The 20,450-nt window shown below is 37.3% G+C and overlaps 3 protein-coding genes across 8 annotated transcripts in view; 1 reads left to right on the top strand and 2 right to left on the bottom strand.

Moving 5' to 3' along the window:
• fat3b (FAT atypical cadherin 3b) overlaps nt 1–2,563 on the bottom strand; it is an 80,864-nt gene extending 78,301 nt beyond the window's left edge. For 3 of the 6 annotated variants that reach the window (XM_008427214.2, XM_017308618.1, XM_008427215.2), the window contains exons 1-2: nt 2,057–2,548; nt 25–111 (exon numbers count right to left, since the gene is read on the bottom strand). The gene's annotated coding sequence lies outside the window, so the exon portion shown is untranslated. Of the gene's footprint in view, nt 1–24; nt 112–2,052 lie in introns of all 6 variants that reach the window. The other 3 variants (XM_008427208.2, XM_008427210.2, XM_008427209.2) reach the window with 3 other exon arrangements.
• A 142-nt stretch (nt 2,564–2,705) lies between these two features.
• chordc1b (cysteine and histidine-rich domain (CHORD) containing 1b) lies at nt 2,706–14,387 on the top strand. Its single transcript, XM_008427206.2, has 11 exons — nt 2,706–2,882; nt 7,170–7,219; nt 7,304–7,360; nt 7,515–7,675; nt 8,079–8,179; nt 8,507–8,565; nt 10,435–10,505; nt 10,647–10,752; nt 10,930–11,049; nt 11,149–11,211; nt 13,219–14,387. Exons 1-11 carry the CDS (start codon nt 2,819–2,821, stop codon nt 13,390–13,392), a joined length of 1,026 nt encoding a protein of 341 aa, XP_008425428.1. The 5' UTR covers nt 2,706–2,818; the 3' UTR covers nt 13,393–14,387.
• The window catches only part of LOC103475522 (tyrosinase-like), a 7,484-nt gene continuing 1,117 nt past the window's right edge, over nt 14,084–20,450 (bottom strand). The window contains exons 2-5 of the mRNA XM_008427205.2: nt 19,882–20,098; nt 17,728–17,875; nt 17,454–17,635; nt 14,084–16,687 (exon numbers count right to left, since the gene is read on the bottom strand). Of these exons, the coding sequence (XP_008425427.1) occupies nt 16,431–16,687; nt 17,454–17,635; nt 17,728–17,875; nt 19,882–20,098 (804 nt within the window). The 3' untranslated portion in view covers nt 14,084–16,430. The remainder of the gene's footprint in view (nt 16,688–17,453; nt 17,636–17,727; nt 17,876–19,881; nt 20,099–20,450) is intronic.

Here is a 20,450-nt window from a genome sequence, read left to right as displayed (position 1 = left end):
AATCATTATAGGATAAAAACTTACAAAGACATTTCAGGAGTACAGATTTGTCCTGTGTTAATGACAGCGCAGTTGGCCGTACAACAGTGGCTTGCATTTTGACACCGACTTCTGAAAATGATAAAATGAGATCTCTTTAGGCATCAAATATAAAACCCGGCTTAAGTTATGGGTTTGTTTCTGGTGTGAAGATACCATGGTATTATAACAACATAAGTTCGAACATGCTCACTTTCATTGTTGTCTAATGAAGTCTTTTTAATGAGATGCTAAAAGAACTACCAAACACCAGAGTTTTTGTTTGGCTGCTTGAGGGATAGTGCAGCACTGCCCCTCCCCTACATGTTGCTGTGTCAGCTGGTTGAACGAAGGCTGCAGTACATTTATTATTTGTGACTACTATGTCATTGTTTCTGAAAGTTAAAATTTCCCATAGTACCATGCTTATGGTTTAAATTCCTAAAATGTCATCCCAAAAAAAGTTTTTTTTTTTTTCTAGCTGTTTAAAGAATGAGGTAATGCAAACCTGTTCTTCCCCCACTTGTTGCTGCATAGGCCAAGCTGGTGGAGAAAAGGCTAATGCACTTCTCCTTTGCTTTATAAAAAGTCATGGTCAGCTGAAAATATTTTCATCTTGGGAAAACATGGATACTACATTGCTGGGAAGAAAGTATTTGTCCAATTTCTTCTGTTTTTGCTTTCTCATCACACGTAAATATTTCAGATCATCAAACTAATTTTAATCTCATTCATAATTACATAACCAAAACATTTACAGTATTTGCAACTAAATTTTTCTTTATTAAGGAAAAAAAATGCTATTCAATTCAACCAGGTCCTAAGTGGAAAAAAAGTGTTTGTAATAATTGGCAATGACTCTCTTTTATCTCTGTGGTGGCATTTTGGTCCACTCTTTTTTGCCAAATTGTTTAAATTCAATCAATTTAAACAATTTGGCAAAGAATGACATTTTAAGAATGAGCAGCTTGTTTTATGTCACAGGATCACAATCAAATCTCAATATTGATTAGGAAACTCCAAAATGTTCCTTCTGTGTTTTAAGCATTCAGAGGTACTGCTGTGTTTTGGGTCATTGTCCTCCTTCTTAATCTAAGTGTGTGTTAGAGAGCTTTTCTATCAATTACGGCAAATCGTTCAGATCCTACAAATGAAAAGCAACCTATAGCACCAACACAAATGAAGGGATTTCTTAATTTTGCGGGTTCAGGCAGTAACAACTGCAGGGTGTGGCCAATGAAATTGAATCACAAATGTGGAAGTTACTCCATGATCAAGACGGATTCATATTGTGTACATATAGGGTCAGGTTGGTTTGTAGACCTTTTTTTGCCCCTAATAATGGGTTTCTTTAAAACCTTCTTTTTGCATTTACATGTTAAGACATGTCTGTTTTAACATTTTATTGAAAATCTGAAACTCAAGTGTGAAAAAAAGAAAAAACTAAATAAATCTGAAGAAAAAGGGGAACTTTTTTCTTTTTTTTTCTATGAGCAGTTATATATGATTTATTATTGTTTAAAATTATTTAATAAAAACTGTGATACCATGAAAGAATTATCGTGCCCTGACAATCACTGACCCATGCACACACTCCATGTTAACAGAAAATAAAGCTTTTTGGCAAAATAACAGATGGCCTATCAGTTGTAATCTTAAAATGTATTTTTAGTCTTTGTAATTAGTTTAAGACAAGGCAGTACTGCGAAGAAACGTTTTTCAAAAGACACCCTATTTAGAAATTGAATTGGCCAGATACTGTTGTAACAGATTCATTTTGACAGATTCATCCATATCACTTTATTCCAAAAACCAAGAAAAACAACTGGATATGTTTTGATTGCATTTCATGGACATTTTAACTACATGTGTTTTAAAATACTGCTGAGGTTCCATGCATTTTTTTTTTTTTTTTAGTTTATCATTAAAGAGAGAAAGGGGAAATTACACACGACTCACACTAATTGTACTGCACTGACATGACATCAATCCCAAAAACCAGCTTAGACCTACTCATAATTTAACGACACTAACCTACCACTGAGAGACGGTCCCAGCAGATGTTGGGGGGACACTTATCGTCTCCAATTCTGATGCGGCTCCAGCAAAGCTCGCCTTTGTGCAGAAATCCATGAGTTTATGGCAGTTTCAAGCGACAGCATGCCGCTCCAGTTGCGATACTCTGTGTAGATGTGATCACAAATTGCAAAGTGTCCTACCTTTTGGCGAAACAGATGTGGTCAGTGAAAGTAAATCCGTGTCCATGCTCCTTGACCGTTAAAATTAGAAAAAGAGTAATAAAGCAACGCAAAACGCGCAAAAACAGACGAGCGCGACAACAGAACAAAAAAATCATTTGCAACCAATTTTTTCCAACAGGAGGCTGACTGCTAGAATGCAGCCGTCCTCATAAAACTAAACAAATATTGCCCTAGTTGCAAGCACCTGACTGATGGACCCCGGGGTGCAGAGGGCTGTGTGCAATGGCAAATTGACCTTATAGCAGTCATAGATCGTTTGCTGCAAGGTTAGAGTCCGTGGCCACCGTGGTGCCACGGAGCTGTATCGCAAGTTTCAAAGCGGCCAGCATCAGTTGACGCTGATGTGGGACCACGTTCTCCGGATGGAGCTAGGTGGAGGGCGGTCTCCGAGTTTTGCCGAGTATAGCCGACAACAGCCGGAAGTGAGAGCAAGGAAACGGCACACAGGCAGCTAAGCGGCAGCAGCTCTCTGCATCCTTCACACAAACTCCCAAGTTAGAAATCTTGGTCGCCGTTTAAAACTTGCTGCTAACATCACCATGTCTGTCTTGTGTTATAATAAGGGGTGCGGACAGCGGTTTGATCCAGAGAACAACCAAGACGGTGAGTCGTGCTTTCAGTAAGGCAGCAGTGTCACGGAGGTTGAGAGCATATTAGCAAGCTAACCTATGATCATCTGGAAATTTCTACAGCGAGCAGGCCTATTGGGCCCATGTAAGCTAACTTCATGTTAGGTGTTGGTACTTCTTTCATTACAACTACAACTATAACAACTACAAACTACCGTTGCCCGGAACAAGCTTTGTGTTGTTTAATGCTAGCATGAGCCTTGATGCTAGTTAGGTTTATAAGCAAGTTAACATGGTACTTGATTGGACCAACGTGGGGCATGCAGAGCTGAAAGTTTCATGAACCCGTAAGCCTACACTTTTATTACACGTGAGGCATCGCTTGTATATCTCATCAAAACCAGAACAATAGTGGTGTGTTAGCATTGTTAGCTCTCATTGGTGGGGTTTAAAAGTAAAAAGCTCGTTTTTCTGACCTCTCTAGAAATAGCTTTTTTCAGTGTAAATCGGACAACCTATCAGCCTTTGAGGGATTCATAAAACAAACTTTGTTCCGTTCTTTAAATTGATCAAAACTCAGAAGTCTCACTAATTTGGTCCGGAAACGATAAAAAACAAAACAAAAAAAAACACGTTTGTTTGTCCGTCCATCCATCCATTTTCTTTCACCCTTGTCCCTTAGTGGGGTCGGGAGGGTTGCTGGTGCGGATCTCCAGCTAACGTTCCGGGCGAGAGGCGGGGTCACCCTGGACAGGTCGCCAGTCTGTCGCAGGGCAATACAGAGACACACAACCATGCACACACACACTTACACCTAGGGGCAATTTGGAAAGGCCAATTAACCTGACAGTCATGTTTTTGGACTGTGGGAGGAAACCGGAGTACCCGGAGAAAACCCACGCATGCACAGGGAGAACATGCGAAAGACCGGGGCCGGGAATCGAACCCAGAACCTTCGTGCTGCAAGGCAACAGCTCTACGTTTGTTTGTTTGTTTTTAATGAAAAGTGAAAAGTCAGAGTTAAGGTTAGACCTGTATTAAAACCTGTAATCCCTTAAATTGTCTTTTGGATTAAATTCTTATTCCTTTAACAAGAAACGTGTAGCATATTTTATTCATTCACAGTCAATGTGTAATATTACATTTCATTGACTTAAATCTCAGTTTACAATAATATAGACTAAATCCTTGTAAAACAACAATTATCGGCTTTATCGTCTCTTCCTGCCTTTTTTCTTTCTGTTGATGACACTGATTGAAAAAGGCTCAGCTCCGATGCTCTGCACTGACTCTCATTTCCTTAGTGTAATGTCCAGCGCACACTACACGAGTTGTTGGCCGATTGTCGGCCCATTTTCTAAACCTGAGAGACCTGCCGTGTGGTGTCCAGCCACATGGGCACAAAATGATGGCTACAAGTCCAGTTAACTAATTTTAATATCAGGCATTAATCAATGCTTTACTAGAATCTACCTGTGATGCATGTGGCTCGGCGTAAAGTCCTGACTGAATGAAAATCATTGTAATCTATTTATGTCACGAAGAACACCTGAAAACGTACCGGGTTTATCAACTGAGGTATCAATTTGACTCCAACTCCTCCCCTTGTCATTTCTATATTCTTTGCACGAAATGTTGAATAAATATTAATGTTGTTTCCACAWATCATCTCCAATGTCCGCTGGATTTCGGGTCACGCCGTGTCAGCTGTTTGGGATTCCCCTCCGTAATTTCCCCTCAGAAAGCGCGGAGGAGAATCCGCGCTTTCTGATTGGCTACCTGTCGCACTCAACAGTCTGCGTTAAACTCCCAGTCGGGGAAAACCCCTGATTTAGATCGGAGCGGCCACGACGTTCTACCATAACACACCACACACTGCAGGATGATCGGTTATGAAATCACCAGCGACAATCTTAGATCGGCCAACGATCTAAGATTGTCGTAAGGGGAAAATAGGGACAAAAAGTCGTGTAGTATGAACTACTGCAATAGGTAGTGGGATGTGCCCATCTTCTCTATCTAAATTTAGTGATTACTGAAGGACAATATAGTAGACAAACTTCATAATCTGCACTCTTTTGGCTGAATGCAGTATTTATTTCCACTTTGGCTTTATGTTGTTTAGTTTTTATTCAAGTACGTTTTTTGTTAATGGAGACCGAGAATCCTTCTTGCTTTTGGTTGTTTTATTTATTTAGTTTATCAGTTCCAGTGTTATGTGTTCTTTTGAAAACAAAGTGTATCTATCTATGGCAGGAAATTTTGCCTGATGAAAGTTTTATTTCAAATATTCACTTTGGACTGCCTGCAATTAAACCATAATCTGTGAAAATTGAGAATACTCTTCCTACTAACTCAGTTTGCAGCACAGATTCACCTCCAACACAACAAGGATTTAGTGCAACAATAGATGGGAGATGACCGTTTGGATATCATCAGAATAAAAAAAACTGAAGAGAAATTTCTGAAATGCTTAATTTTATTAAACTTATGACCTTGAAAAAAAAAACAAGTTAGATTATTTTTTATTATGGTGCTACTTTGGAGTGTTTACAACACTCAAATGTTTTAGATTTCTTATTTTCTCACACATGTAGAGGGATCTCATGATCTTTGAATGATTTCTTTCTTCAGTTGAAAAACATGCAAAAACCGCTGAGGAGCAAATGTAAATGAATACCCCTTCATTATTTAATATCATAAGGGGACGTTTGTGTATTATGCTGTTGTTTATGTGAAGACACAGACCAAAGAGGCTTTTGAACTCCTATGGATGTTGTCTTTAGCTCGCACAGCAGAGCCCTCACCAATTCTTCAACTCCCTTAGAATCGTCGTCTTCTGTCTTCAAGCAATCCAGTACTGTGTACTGCCAAGACACTTGAAGCCAGAGTCAAAGTCTAATTTCCATTTTAATAGGATGTCTCTTTATCATAACAGTAGAGTATATTATAATTACCTTTAGGGATATCTAAGTGGTGTATCTATGGCAATAGCACGGAAGAGGCACAGCTCAGGCGGAACTGCATGGAAAGTGATTTATCACCTGTTCTCCCTACCAATGTGATTTTTTTTTTCTTTTATTATTCATTTACTGCACAGTGATTTGTTGTTGGGGGCCCTTCGTACTAGAGTACACACTAGCATAAGGTACATTTTACTGTTGAAATCTCAAATATAGCACATCAATCCTATTTCAGGTTGAAATAAGCGAAATTTTCTTTTTGATGTTTTGACAAAATTCATGCTGCACTGTTTTATTTTATTTTTTGCACAATATGAGGTTTAACCCTTTGCTGAAGTCGTACAAACTTTCCACATGACGGAACATAATAGGACACGAGTCTAGAATGCAGCTCTGAGAAAACCCACGATGTGGTCTTACCCAGATTTGTGATTAACTAAACAGAGTTGCAGCTGGTTTGTTTTGTTGCTTCTCTTTGCTGTAGCATACTGAGCCGACAGCTAATTCGTATTTTCTTATGTTAATTCGTACCACACTGAAACGGCATGTTTTGTGATAAGAGTGCGGAATGTTTCCAACTTTGCACCTTTGAAGCACATTTCGACATGAGAGCTCAGACCGACACAACACCATCCTGTGTCAGTGAATTTAAATTTAGATTTAAACAGACAGTGTCAGCTTATGTTGTGTAGGAGGTTTACTACTTTGTTGTTGCAGATACAGGAGCTTCACTGACCTTTGAAAGTTGCTTTCAAACATCAGTATCACCTGTAGCGTTAGCGTAGCTGGCATGTGGCGTTGTTATTGCTCAGCATTACTCATACTGCAGTGCTGCTGCCGGAAGAATTGGCATAATTTGGGAAAATGCAAATAGCTCAGTTTTGATGCAATTGTCTTTGAATAACTATACGTTTTATTGATTATAATCTATAAAATCAGTTATTTAGAAATCCCTGCTGGAGGTGCACCATGAAATCTTTTGACCAGAATCAATTTTCAGCTTGACCTGCCATTGCTGTCAGAATCCTTTAAATCAGATATCTTTTCGATTGGTGGTAACATTGTATACAGACACTACCAGCTATTATTAGTATTTGTAAAAAAAAAAACAAATACTGTAATATACAATACTCTACAGATTATTGCATCTCTACACATAATCACATTTTCTTACAGAACAGCAGATTATAGAATTTAACCACCTGCATAAAAGATGTTCATTTATCATAATTATGCTTACGATAGTTATTGTTCAGCGAGTTCCCATTATTGATTTGTTCAATTTTTAGAGCATTGATTGAATTCATACCCATATTTTTGCACAGCCTTAATCAACGCTGTGTTTTTTGTTTGCACAGATGCCTGTACCCATCACCCAGGAGTCCCAGTGTTTCACGATGCTTTGAAGGTATTGTACCTGAAAGCGTACTGATAGCTTGTACTTTGTTCAAACATTCTGGTCTAAGTGAATGTTTTGGTAACTTCTTTCCAGGGATGGTCCTGCTGCAAGAGAAGAACTACAGACTTCTCAGACTTCCTCAGCATCGCTGTAAGTTTTCCGTTTCATTTCATCCATTTCCCCCAGTTGTCTCTCCATTGTCTTGTTGTTGAGCAGATATTGACTACCGCCTTCTTTTTTTGGCCCCAATGGCCTTGGAGCACTTTTTTTTTACGAGTTCAATACAGTGACTTTCTTCTCACAGGGCTGCACAAAGGGACCCCACAACAAAGAGAAGCCTCCTGAGCCGGTGAAACCAGACGTGAAAACATCGGGAGAAAAAAAGGAGTTGGAGGCCCAAAAACCAAAGTTTAATGAGTACATCATCTCTGCACCGAAACCCCAGGAGGCGATACACAGGCCAAGGTCGGTTTCTGCAAGAGCTTTTTTCCCTAAGTTAGTGAAAGAGAAGTATAAATATCTGAACTAGACACAAAAATACACCTATTAAAAGTTTAAATTGGGGGTGTTTGTTATTTAATATTTGAACAGTGGAAAACGGGGCAGAGATATGCTTTTTGCATTCATTGTTGCTTTGGGACATTGTGCTGAATATTTATGCTTTCAGATCTGCAGGCTGTTCTATATTGTAAATTTTACTTGTTCAGTTCCAAGCCTCAGCAAGACTAGGTTTTTTTCTTTTTGCCTTTGAAGCAGCATTTAAAAAGGGAACACTGGCGAAACAATTATGATTTAATAGTGCCATGATGACTGTTTAAGCTTCATAAAAGCCTTTTTTTTTTTCCTGGGATATTTATTTTCCTTACAGTCCCGATGAGCCGATGGTGAGGCTGCAGCACAAAGTTTCTTCCTCTCTAAAGCAGGCGTTGGAGAAACTGAAAGTATCCGAAAATATAACGGAGACAAAAGGTGGGAAACAGATTTTGATTTTCTTTTCCCGTCTACTCCTCTTTCTTATCTTTGCTGAATATATTTTCGTCATCTAGTACTTACAAGATCATCTGAACAGTGCTTGTGACAGCAGATGTGAAGGTCATGTTAAAAGTAGAACTTAATGGATGACCACTGGGAATTTCCCATCATCTGTGTCATTCACGTCATGATATTCGAGTTAAAGATGACAGTTAGAGGGCAGCACATCAAAACTGATGATACATTTTTTAAATCTTGTCATGTGCATGATTTTTTTTTCTCTTTTTTTTTTTTTTTCTTCTCTCTGGATGTTTTACGGTCTAGAGGAAGATGGCGATGAGATCAAAATCGGAACATCATGTAAAAATGGAGGATGTACAAAAGTAAGTGAATCTTTGCTGTTTTGTAGAAAAATGTGGCACTTTTTGCTTTTAACTGTAGCACTGCTCATCTCGGGAAATCAGTTAAATGGTGAATTCAGTTTATATAGAGCCAATTCACAAAATGAGCATAATAATTTCAGTTCGATCACACATGGAATGAATCAAACAGTACAGTAAGTTCAGTTAATTATTCAAAGTAGTTTAGAAAGTTTCTAATGAAACTCAGCAGGTTGCGTCGAGTCAGTGACTTGCAGCATTCACTCCTCCTGGACAAGCATTGTCATTGACTTTACAGCAATCCCTCACAGTTTTCTCTCATACAAAAACATATGCTCGTGTGTAATTATGACAAAAAAATCACCATGATCCGAGCTTATTGTTTGGCATTACACCACCCTCCAAACCCCCCTTAAGAAAAGTTAGTACTCAGGGGAAATTTAGGCTCCATATTTTCTGCAGGGTGGATGGAAAGCAAAGTTTTTCATTCTAGCTAATCAGACCTGTCAGAGCAGAAACCCCAAGATCAGAACAGGAATTTTGAGGAAAATTTACATTGACATGTTTGGTAGCTCGTCTGATTTGCATAATTACACTTGAACTGATTTTGTATACCTACTCTCATCGGCTTCTTGCTTCTAAGCTGTAATGAATGAGGCTTCCATATGAATCTAAATTAGTCTTCTTTCATCTGTTTTTATTTGTTTTTGTGTACAAATATTACTGTGACCTCCAGAGTTCCTACACAGTAATGAACAGAATAGAATAAAGCTTATTGTTGCAACACATAGTTCGATAAAATGAGAGGTTTCTCTTAAGTTTCACTTTTAAACTTACGAGAAGAAAAACGGCACAATAGTACAATATAAAGTCACTGAGGATGATAACAAATGAACCAATTATAGAAAATATATGTGCATGCCTTATTTGAAGTTGGTTGCCCTTCGAACAGAAAACATGCTGTTGAGTTAATAGAGCTGACAGGATTTGTGTTTTTATGTCTAAAATTCATCCATTTATTAATGTTTATCCAGTTATATGTTTACCTATGCAGACATTAATTTCTTTATCCATCTATACCTTCTGCTTTCATTTCTCTCTACGCTTTCGATTTGTTGTTGTTGCAGCATTCATCTTTAAAGCCCATTCACTGTAGAAATATCTGCCATTAATTCCTAGTAAACTTCTGTATATAAGCCTTAGAAACAAACTAAAAAGCACAGAGAATTGTGAAAAGTTTACTGTAGGAAAGTAATTAATTTTGACATGGAAGAGTAATTAATTTTGACATAAAAGATGAGTAGGACCCCTCTATCTCTCATTACCATAATAGTCAAAAGTTCTGATGCTTTCAGCAGCAGTAGAATTGACTAAGTTCTTCTTCATCGTATGCTTTTCTGTAGGGGTGCACCTTTGATTCAGCCAAGATTCCCTTAATTTTGGGAGATCAGTGATCGGCCGATACTTGCATGTTAAGCCGATTTTATCCCCTGACCTTTTCTACTTCAGCAGAGATTTAAAAATCAACCACTGTCCTCTATTGCTTTGCTTTGAGAGAGGTTTCACTGACAGACCCGCACACCAGATCATGTCTGCATGTCCCCAGTTAAGTATCCCCACTGTTGCCAACTCTGTGATTTTCATGCTATAATTTCAGACAAAAAATTGGTATCGGCCAAAATCGGAATCGGTAAATCAGGCTTATTAAAGATCGGTGATTGCGATTGGCCAGGAATCGGTGCACCACTACTTTTAGTAACAAAATAAACACTGAATCAAAAACAAAAAGGGATTTTATGACTGGATACAAAATTATCAATAATATTTTTTTTTAAATTTATTTTTAAATCTCATTTTTGTTTTTAACCTCAGACTTTTGAGGGACCTTCAAGTGACTCAGACGTGTGCTCATTCCACTCTGGATTCCCCATCTTCCATGAAGGGTTGGTATAAATGCTAATGCTAAGCATGCACCGCTTATAAAATGTAAAATTCACCCCACACCATTATTTATTGACATTTATCAGTCGCCATTCTCTTGTGGCAACTGTAAAAGAATAATTACCTCTCTCCTGCTTCTCCAGGATGAAATACTGGAGCTGCTGTAAAAGGAAAACCTCTGACTTTAACACCTTCCTGTCTCAGGAGGGCTGCACAAAGGGAGCACATCTATGGAGGAAAAAAGATGCGGTATGTGTGCCAGCTTGGCAGCAATTGATCATTTTGTGGCGCAACTCTATGAGGAGCCTTGGCTGGAACTCCATCTAGTGGTTTCTGGAAAGCCGTTTCACAATGAAGACGTTGCTTTGCAGCAGAGGGTGGACAAGTTGACTGATGTGCTGGACTTTAACTGAATTCTCTTTATAGGGGAAGAAGGTGGTCCCCTGCCGGTTCGACTGGCACCAGACAGGGACACAGGTCATCATTTCTATATATGCCAAAAATGCCCTTCCTGAGCTAAGCTACGTGGATGCCAATAGCACTACAGTGAGAGGCCGACTGCACTCTTTGATTATTTCTGTGCTTTCCTGTACTGCTTAGAGTTTCATTTACTTATTTAAGATTCAATTTCATTTTTTTCTCTAGCTCAACATCCACATTATATTTGATGGCGAGAAGGAATTTCAACAGGATATCAGCTTGTGGGGAGTAAGTACAGTAATACCACAGCAAAATAAACCTTTAATGATTTATGTCCTATGTGTGCTGTGCATGGACCATTTTCCAAGGATTTGACAGTACACTGGAGACATCGACAAAAACTGGCTTTTATATTGAATATAAATATTTAAGTTTTTTAATATTTTAATGTTAACAGTCAGAGGAGTTAAGTCTAAATAGAGAGACACATTTAAATGTAAACAAACCCAGATGTTTGAGGCCATAATCTATGGTTTAATTCATTGCACATCCCAAATGACACACAATTGGATACATTCAAGTTTAGATAACAAAGTCCTTCATTTAGATATGCAAAAATGTAAATGCAAATATGCCGTTTCTGTATACATGTGATTCTTCACTCTGCACATCTACATTTTTGGGGGGAAAAATGTTAATGCAATGCGAGTTTGAGATTATCCTAAATGAGGGTTGAAAGACAATTAATATTTATATTTTATGTGCAATACAGACTGATTTGTTAATGTAGCACAACACTTGGATGGTTTACAAACTATCATTTTAAATTATTATACAGTTGTTCTGGGAGAAGGTGGAGTTGGCACATTTATAACTCTACCCATTCTCTTATTGATATAAACACTTTAAATACAGTAGCACTGATAAGTTTGGTAAAAATCCCCTGACACTTTAGGCAAAAAACAGGTAGTGACTCATTTACACAACAAACTAGTAGTGATGGTGTACGGACAAACATCAGCTGCACATCCAGCTTGTGTGCAAATCATTTTCTCACCAAGTAGCCAGCGTTCTCACACCGTGCCAACTCAGTCTGTTCACAACCACTCTGTTCATTAAAATGAATGAGCTAAACCACCTCATCAAAATGTTAGCCATGTATGCATCATATTTCATTTGTATAGTGATTGCATAAAAATGCTTCCTGTGTATGTAAAAACAACAATCCTACAATTGTGCCAAAAAAAGCTGTTTCTGTGCAGTCAGCAGTTCCAATTATATAAGGAAAACTTGTGCTGGTTGTGCTTTAATGTTGGCATTATGTGAGAATTTGGTTTATCTTGCTGGCGTGAATAAATCCCATGTCAATAATAGTTTAAGTAGGACAGTCGTGATCAATATGTCGGCTCCAGTGGAGCTGCTTCTATTGCTTGGAACCTCGGTGGGTCAGCAGCTGCATGGGGACAGGCCAGCCACAGCCTAGAGCACAGTCACAAATGGGTTGCCGTGGGAGACCCAAAGCAACCGATGAGCCTGGTGTCATCTTGTGTCATCTCATTTTCTGAAAAACGTTTCACACTGTGCTACTTAGAATATGTTCTTATTCACAAAATCTAAGCGTAACCAAAGAACCGTAGGTGTACACAGGAAATATATCACCATAGAAATTAAAGGTATGTACTACTTTTCTTTTCTACATTGAGTTATAACCTTAGTAATATGTATGCTCCATGAAAATTATCCAAATACTTAACACATTATTTGTTACCAGATTAAGTTACAGACCAAAACACACATAATTATCGTGTCAGGGTATGCAAAGCTTGCATGGAGTGTATGAGTTGGTTTCAACATCTGGTGAGAATTTTGTTTGTGGTATCTTTTGGAATATACTACCTAGAAATGTATAATTTTAATTGGTTAAAAACAAGTTATCTCAAATTAATTTCCCTGCTCATTGTATCCACTTAAGTGGGACATCAGTCGGTGAAGACAGTTTATATAAATTGATTAGTTGTCTCTGGAAACGGTTATTAGTTTCCAGTTGGACTATGTTTTCTGAGCTTGCGTCATTTTTTCATCATTTCTTTCATTGCTAAGGGCTCCTGGGCACATGCCCATTTAAAGTTGGAAAATCCTTAAAGTACGCAAATGTAATTCTGCTTGATTTAGAAAGTCTTACTTTACTGGAGTTTTTGGCTCTTACTAAAAAAAAAAAAAAAAAGCCACAAAAGTGTGCTCATAAACCATTTTAATTGCTGTTAAACAAGTTGCTCTTTCTGTCTCACCTTCCAGGTGATAGATGTGACCAAAAGCATGGTAAACATGATGGCGGCCAAGATAGAAGTTACCATGAAGAAGGCGGAGCCAATGTCCTGGGCTCGTCTGGACCTGCCACCTCCCGTCACCAAGGAGAACGACGAAAAGAAAGAAGAGTGTGATAGCGAGGATGAGGACGAAGACGAATGATGACATGTTTCTGTCTAGCTTAATCAAAGGCAGGAAAGGCAATGTTTTAACTTATTTACCTCTTTAAAGAATTGCCTCTTTTGCAGTTATAGCGTTCTTTTATTTCTCTGACATTCACAGCATTTTTTTTTTTTTTTTCCCTTATCTTTCTTCATCATCAGAATTACTTCTGGCCTTTTTCTGAAATATTGGAGTTCATTAAAAGCTTAGAAATATTTTTACGTGGACAAATGTAGACTTTAATCAAGTGAGGTAACAACTCACCTGTGTATTTGCACTGACGTTCTCTTTAAAAACAACCTGATGGAGACGATGGGGAATTGAATAATAAACGTCTGCAGTTGTGACCATCGCTCTACAATGGTGGGTAAAAGATGATTCAACCTGTACATTTACATTGTCTCATAATTGAGAAATTGGAAGTTACACACTTCCAGATGTGTAATAATTTGCCATTCCATCCTTTGGTTTCAATTATTAGATAAATTATTGAATAGTTCTTATTTTATGTTAATGTCCTAAAAAGAATTTAGGCTGTCTGCGTGATGAAGAGATGTTCTATCAAATCAAATTTCAATCCTCCAGGTATGTGTTTAAAATGGAATATATTTTAATAAACGTTGTTAAAAATATTAGTTCTTCAGGTTTTGCTTTACCTTTGTTCCAGTGGAAATAAAGGTTTGCTCTATGCTTTTTTTTTTACATTATATTCTGCAGTTATTTTGTACACTTTTGCTTTGAGTGACTATTTCTTGTGACTACAACACACTGCGGTTTTAATGGGAATGTACTGTCACATTTGACTATGCCAAATGAATACTAAGTATTTTGAGCAAAATACTGTATTATTGAAATGATACACTAGACAGCATGCGTCTATGTATAGAATGTTTGACATTTATTTGGCTTAATGAGACCATCAGAAGAAGTACATTAGGAAACAGGTTTATTCCACCCCCTGCAAAAAAAATAAAGTTTTGTTCAGCAAATTCAAAGCAGAGTGTTGGTGTTTGTTTATAAAAACAAAAATAAGTCTTTGAGGAAGCTACAATAGATTTTTCTAATCTTTCTCTATGAACTATATTGAGATTGTGATAGGATAGGAAACACAAATTAAATTGGAATATGAAGTTAAAAGGCAAAACCCTGTAATTTTCAAAATTATAAAGCTAGGTGCCGAGGACTTGCTGAACAGTACTGAAGTAGAAAAGTTGAAAAATGTTAAATGGCACTATGTGCCTGGAAAAGACGTAATGCTAGTCCTATTTTAAGAGGCCAGCAATACATATCACATCTATTGATGCCAACAGGCTGTGTGAAACCAGTGTGGCTCCATGGTAACCAGCTGACCAATGAATCTGTATATTTTTCTATTATTACTGAATCACATAATCACCACAGCAGCAGGATTTACTATCGCTATCCAGTTTATCAAGAGCTTAGTATACTTCCTAAATCAAGTATACTTGATTATACAAGTATACTTAGTGGAGAATCAACCAGTCATGTTGCAGCAAGCTCTCTTCACTTTGGGTTTATGTTTGATAATTAGGTCTTTTTTTCTGTTTTTTGGGAAAAAAAAAAAAATATATATATATATATATATATGAACTAAATAAAAAAATCTCAAAACCTATGTGCTACAGCAGCAGAAGATCATACTAAGCACGGACAAAACATGAATCATAACAGATTTGGTGTTGACATGGAAGCACGGATCCCTCAGGACTTATCTGAAGTTTTCAGGTTTATAGTGGTGTAATGGTATGGACGTAATTTAACTCCCTAACTACTTGATAATTAATTTTGCCTGTTGAATTTTTCTGCGCATGATGTCCATTGCTTTATGACCCAGTGGGCTCCTTCCAGCAGAATAGTGCATGGTTCATTACAAGTCCTCTGCAGAACTAGATCAGAGACTGAATAGGTAATTCATCCACTGATTCAGCTGCGTTGGAGTCGGGACGCATGTAAAACATGGACTCCACGTCTCATCCGTCAGAGTTTTAAAAGTTAAATCGCTTGTTCTGCAGAACGAGAGCTGATCATCACCGAAATCACTGACATTAAACCTAGTATTGAGTGATGCTATGAAATAAAAATCCATATCTTCTATTGACAACTGTCCATTCATTCTATTAGCAATGACTGTCATCTCCTTATATTATCTTACTTGGTGTGTAACCCCATGCGCCCATCAGGGCCTCTGAGACTTGATTATTATTCTTGAGGCAATCTGTACCAACCCAACATTCTGGCACCCTCTCCTTGTCTAATGCAGAATTATGTTTATCGCTGAAGAGTGCTTTCATCCAGACTCTAACTCTTTGCTCTGGGGCACTGTTTTCTTGTTTTGTTCTTTTCAAATTGTGGTTTACATTAAGCTGTTTTTTATGTAAATCCCATTTACTGCAACCAGGCTTTTACAGTTCAATTAGCGAAACTTACTTCTTTCTCTTCCCATTTGTTACGTGTCAGTTATCATTTTCAAGTTGCATTTCATTTAGCTTACAGTTTTGCCTTGTGTATTTTTTACTTTGATAAGGAAACTATGCTAACTGCAATAAATCCATAGGTTTAGTGATGTACATTCAACAAGGGCAAAATGCTTTGCACTTGAATAACTTTATGCCTTTGAGTGACTTAATGCTGTTTTTGCAAAGTTCCCCATATAAGTTAAGGTTAGGATTAATAGGGATTGTAAACATAAGGTTCTCCTAATTTATTCAAAGAGACCGAAAGCTCAAGTTCACAACTAATGAAGTAAATCAGTCTTAGTTTTCAAAATGATCATAAGTAAGCTAAAGAATACATGGCTGGAATCATGAAAACATTTTCTGAAAAATGAAGGTACTCTAAGAACATATGTTAAAAGCATGTGCTGCATCCTTCCATTAATGCTATGGAAGAATTTGATAACATTTATCAAAATGTAATCAGTTGTAAACATTGTTATTTTACATAGTTTTCTAAATGCATGCAACAGATATATTTAGATAAACATTGGTAATAATCCCATGTTTTTTGGCATTGAGTAATTACATAGTTGTTTGGTAGTTATGGTGGCTGGCTTCAGTTTCATTGTTCCAGATAAGTGGCTGCTTTTCTGGTAAGGCAAGAACATTTCTCCAAGTCTTCCTGCGAGGCCAGGCTTTGAATCGATGCTTGGCGAGAAGGACAGCGATAGCTGTGGTCACAGTCACAATTCCTCCGCAGAGCGCTGCAAGGATCAGCCAAGGCCACACATCGTGCAGCTCATCCAGGTAGGGACGCATGGATTCTGCAAGCCTTTGGTCTGCAAGTAAAGGTGGAGCAAAGTCAGCACAGTGTGTTTTTATATGTGGCCATAAATCCCTTTTAATGACCCTTTTAAAACCCATGCATAGTTTAAACAAGATTCAAAAGGCAATATTCAGTGAGGTTTTTTTTCCGTGTCCAACCAGAGCCACTTTCTTCCCTGCATCTGCTGTATCACTTGTGGCAAACTTCATCTAGGATTTGCTTTATTTAGCTTTCTTTCTGTTCTCAATATTTCATAAAGGCCAGTTTTGTGGCATGCAAAACAAACTGTTAACAGGGCGAACAGATTTCTTTCTCCTGAACTGTAGCTCCTTCAGTTTTCTCTTCAGTAATTTTGTAAATTGAGCTCATACAAATTAAACATAGTGGCAACATAATTTATCAAAACAAACCCAATTTTTCCAGGTGTTACTTGAAAGAAAAACGTTGAAAACCATGCATTCTTTTCCTACCGCTTCTTGTGTCCTGCAAAGTTATTCAAATATGTTCCAATAAAATCTTTGAAGTTTTGATGTTAAAAAAATATATATAAAAAGAAAAAATATAATAATAATAATAATAATTATAGTTTTGAGGAGTGTAGATACTTTTGAATTGCACTGTTTATGTGTAAACTAATTCCTAATTCCTAAAACGAATTCATTCTGTAATATATTTAGACTAACTGTAAATGAAAATAGCTGGCATGACGGAATAAAAAAATAATAATAATAATAAAAACATCAATAAAAACAATGTATTAAAATTTGAGAGGAACTTACTGGCATCCAACAAATAAGAGTACTCATATCCAAGGTCTTTGCTGGAAATAAAGTACTCTTTGTTTCTGTGCAGTGGTATAAACGGAGGCATGTGGTAATCACCGTTGTGCCCTATGGGAGCATTAGACTCCGGATACTGAGATGGAGATGGTTTGTGTCTCCTTAGCCACTGTTCATAGATACTTTAAAAGATAGAGAAAATGTACAACCACTATTAACTGCAAAAATATGTATGGTGGTCTCAGTTTCAGGTCTGTGCGGATGCATTTCTTACCTGTCAACAAAAGCATGGTGAAGCATAAATATGGGGTCATTTGCAGAGCCCTGCACAGAGGACATAGATCCATTCATGAACACATGCAGGGCAGCATGCATACCCAAACGAGAACTGCTTCCCAACCCAGACTGAGGGTCCCCGAATCCTGCAGAAAGAGTAACATGGGTGACTAGAGCTAGCAAAGAAAACTAGAAAACTGCAAGCTTCCATGTTGCATCGTTATCAAATAGTGGTTTGTTTGTTTGTTTGTTTTTTTTAAGCATTTAATTCTTGACTTTGGTAGAAAATCTTTATCACGGTCACTCAGAATATACAGTTAAAACTAGTTGTTTTGAAACACTATAAAGATAAAAATTTTCTGTAATTTATCTTGTTTTGTTGCTGTTAAAATAATGGGTTCTTTAGCATTTCAGCCAACATTGGTAAAGGACTGGTTTCACCATGGATACTGATATACTCATCAGCTTCAGCAGCTTCAGTGTCTTGAACAGATGCATGTCTCAAACCAAGCAGATTCTTCTCTGGGACACCAGTTACGTTTGACTGACCAATGGCGTCAAACAAAGAAGCATTGCAAATGAGCTGCTAAACAATGTTAACTAAATTAACAGTTCACTAGCAGTAAACTAAATAAACGCCAAATGTTGTGAATCAGAAAAGTCTAGTTTTATTAATGACAGTGAGAAAAATATGTTGATGAGCCTCCGTCATACAGACACATTAGAAGTATCTGATTTTAACTGCACTATTTAACCGCTTTCAAGTATGCCCACACTTGAATGAACTCATGGGAAACCCTCACATTATCTGTCACAACTTAAAATGGTATTAGTTCTAAAATGTTTGCTGAAGCGTAAGTAAAAAAGTCGAATTTTCAGTTTAGGCTCTCAACAGCCTTCTTAAATGAGCATGGTGACACATTTCTTCCTCTTTTGCATTACTGTCAGCGGACATTGCCTAAATAAATGGCCACTCTTACTGAGTACATAAGCATATTACTATGATCCAATTTAGTAATAGAAATCATATAGGAATAGTAAAAAACATTTGCACTTTTTGCACAGTTTTTTGTATTGGGACTTACTAATAACAACAGATTTGTACCATGTTTTATAGTTATTTAAATCTAAATTTAAATATATAAAAACACATCAGCGTCTATATTTTTATTATTCACTTCTCAAAGTCAGCTTATAAAAGTCCACTACCTGATCCAACATGCTGCTTAAGAGCAACAACTCTTAACGGTTTTCATCCGTTTCACCTTGTATTAACTCAATATCAATAAAATCTTTCCATTAAGTCTTTGTTGATAATTAACATTTTAAAAAATCCTTAAGATTCATTTCTCCTGTTTCTACAAGAAGCAGGATAAAGAAAACTGGATTGATTCATAATATAGTGCTTATTGCTCTACAATAAGCACTATACAAGGCACGAAGTCTGCTTTGAAAACATTTAGAAATCCAATGAAGTTGTACATGACTTCCTGTTGACCTTGGGGGCAAAGACCATCTTATCTTAGCGATGTCACAGGTCAAGACTTTTTTTTTTTTTTTTTTTTTTTTTACTTTTTTTTGGCTCTTAAGCACTATTATTGTCCAAGAAATATTTCTAATTCCAACTGATTGCAGGTCATTTTGAGCAATATGATCATTGTTAGGGTCACATGTGTTTCCTCAACCATCATGTGGGCAGCTTGTGTTTTAGGGTCACATGGATGTCTCCCTCAGTCATAAAGTCAGATCAACTGGTCCACTGAAGATGTGGTATGAGAGATGGAGGATTTTATATAGCTTAGCAGCAGTGCTACACTACACCATTTTTGCTTAATATAGGCGGTTAAAGGTTAAAATAATTAACTTTCTCTGTTTTGAAGCATGTGTTTATTTTATGCAGAATGGACTATCCTAGCTTTTTCTACTTCTCAAAACAGAATGGACATTTGCTTTTGCTTGGATGTTAAACACCTACAAAAATATCAAACTTTACTTTTTCTTTTTTTTTTTTCCAGTGAAGCGAAAGGTCCTTCACTGCTAAGAATGATGAACAACCTTAGGAAGAGCTTGCACTACATATAAAAGCATGACATAAATAAACAGCATAAGTGAGACTGAATGTTGGTTTTTAGTCAGGCTCTGACTGGCTGACCTTCCAGGGTATTCCTGAAGCTCATGTTGGCTGTGCGATCCATTGCTCCAGTGTCATAGTTTGGGAGGCTGAGTGTGAACTCCACATCTGCAGAAGTTGGTAATCTTTGCACCAAATTTTGATCGTGGTTTCCAGGGTTACGGCGGAGGGGGCCTTCATTTCTGGCATCACAGAGAACACCCCTGTTACTGTACTCCTCGGCCTGGGAGCACAGCACCTGTTGTTGCAGAGTACAGAAAGTTCAATTGTAAACACAAACCCACCTTGTATTAACTCAGTATCAGTAATGTAATGTTTAGTGAACTAAACATTACTTAATCCATAATTGAGGAATAAACAGGCAAAATTGAAACACAAATATGAGTTTTTATCTTGTGCAAATGTCCTTTCTAGAAGATTTTCTTTGAGTTTATTCTTACGGAAGAGCTTTTGAACTTTGCAGTTTTAAGATTTATGTATTAATGGAAAAAGTTATCAAAGCAACTGTGCAAAACAGAAGAATTGTTTTTGTATTTCTTTTTCCCTCCTATTAGGTAAAATATATATACATCTATATATATATATACATC

Source organism: Poecilia reticulata, linkage group LG14 (genome assembly GCF_000633615.1).
Source record: "Poecilia reticulata strain Guanapo linkage group LG14, Guppy_female_1.0+MT, whole genome shotgun sequence".
Lineage (NCBI taxonomy): Eukaryota > Metazoa > Chordata > Actinopteri > Cyprinodontiformes > Poeciliidae > Poecilia > Poecilia reticulata.
The sequence above is the reverse complement of the archived record's forward strand: the minus strand, read 5'-3'. Positions and strand labels throughout refer to the sequence as shown.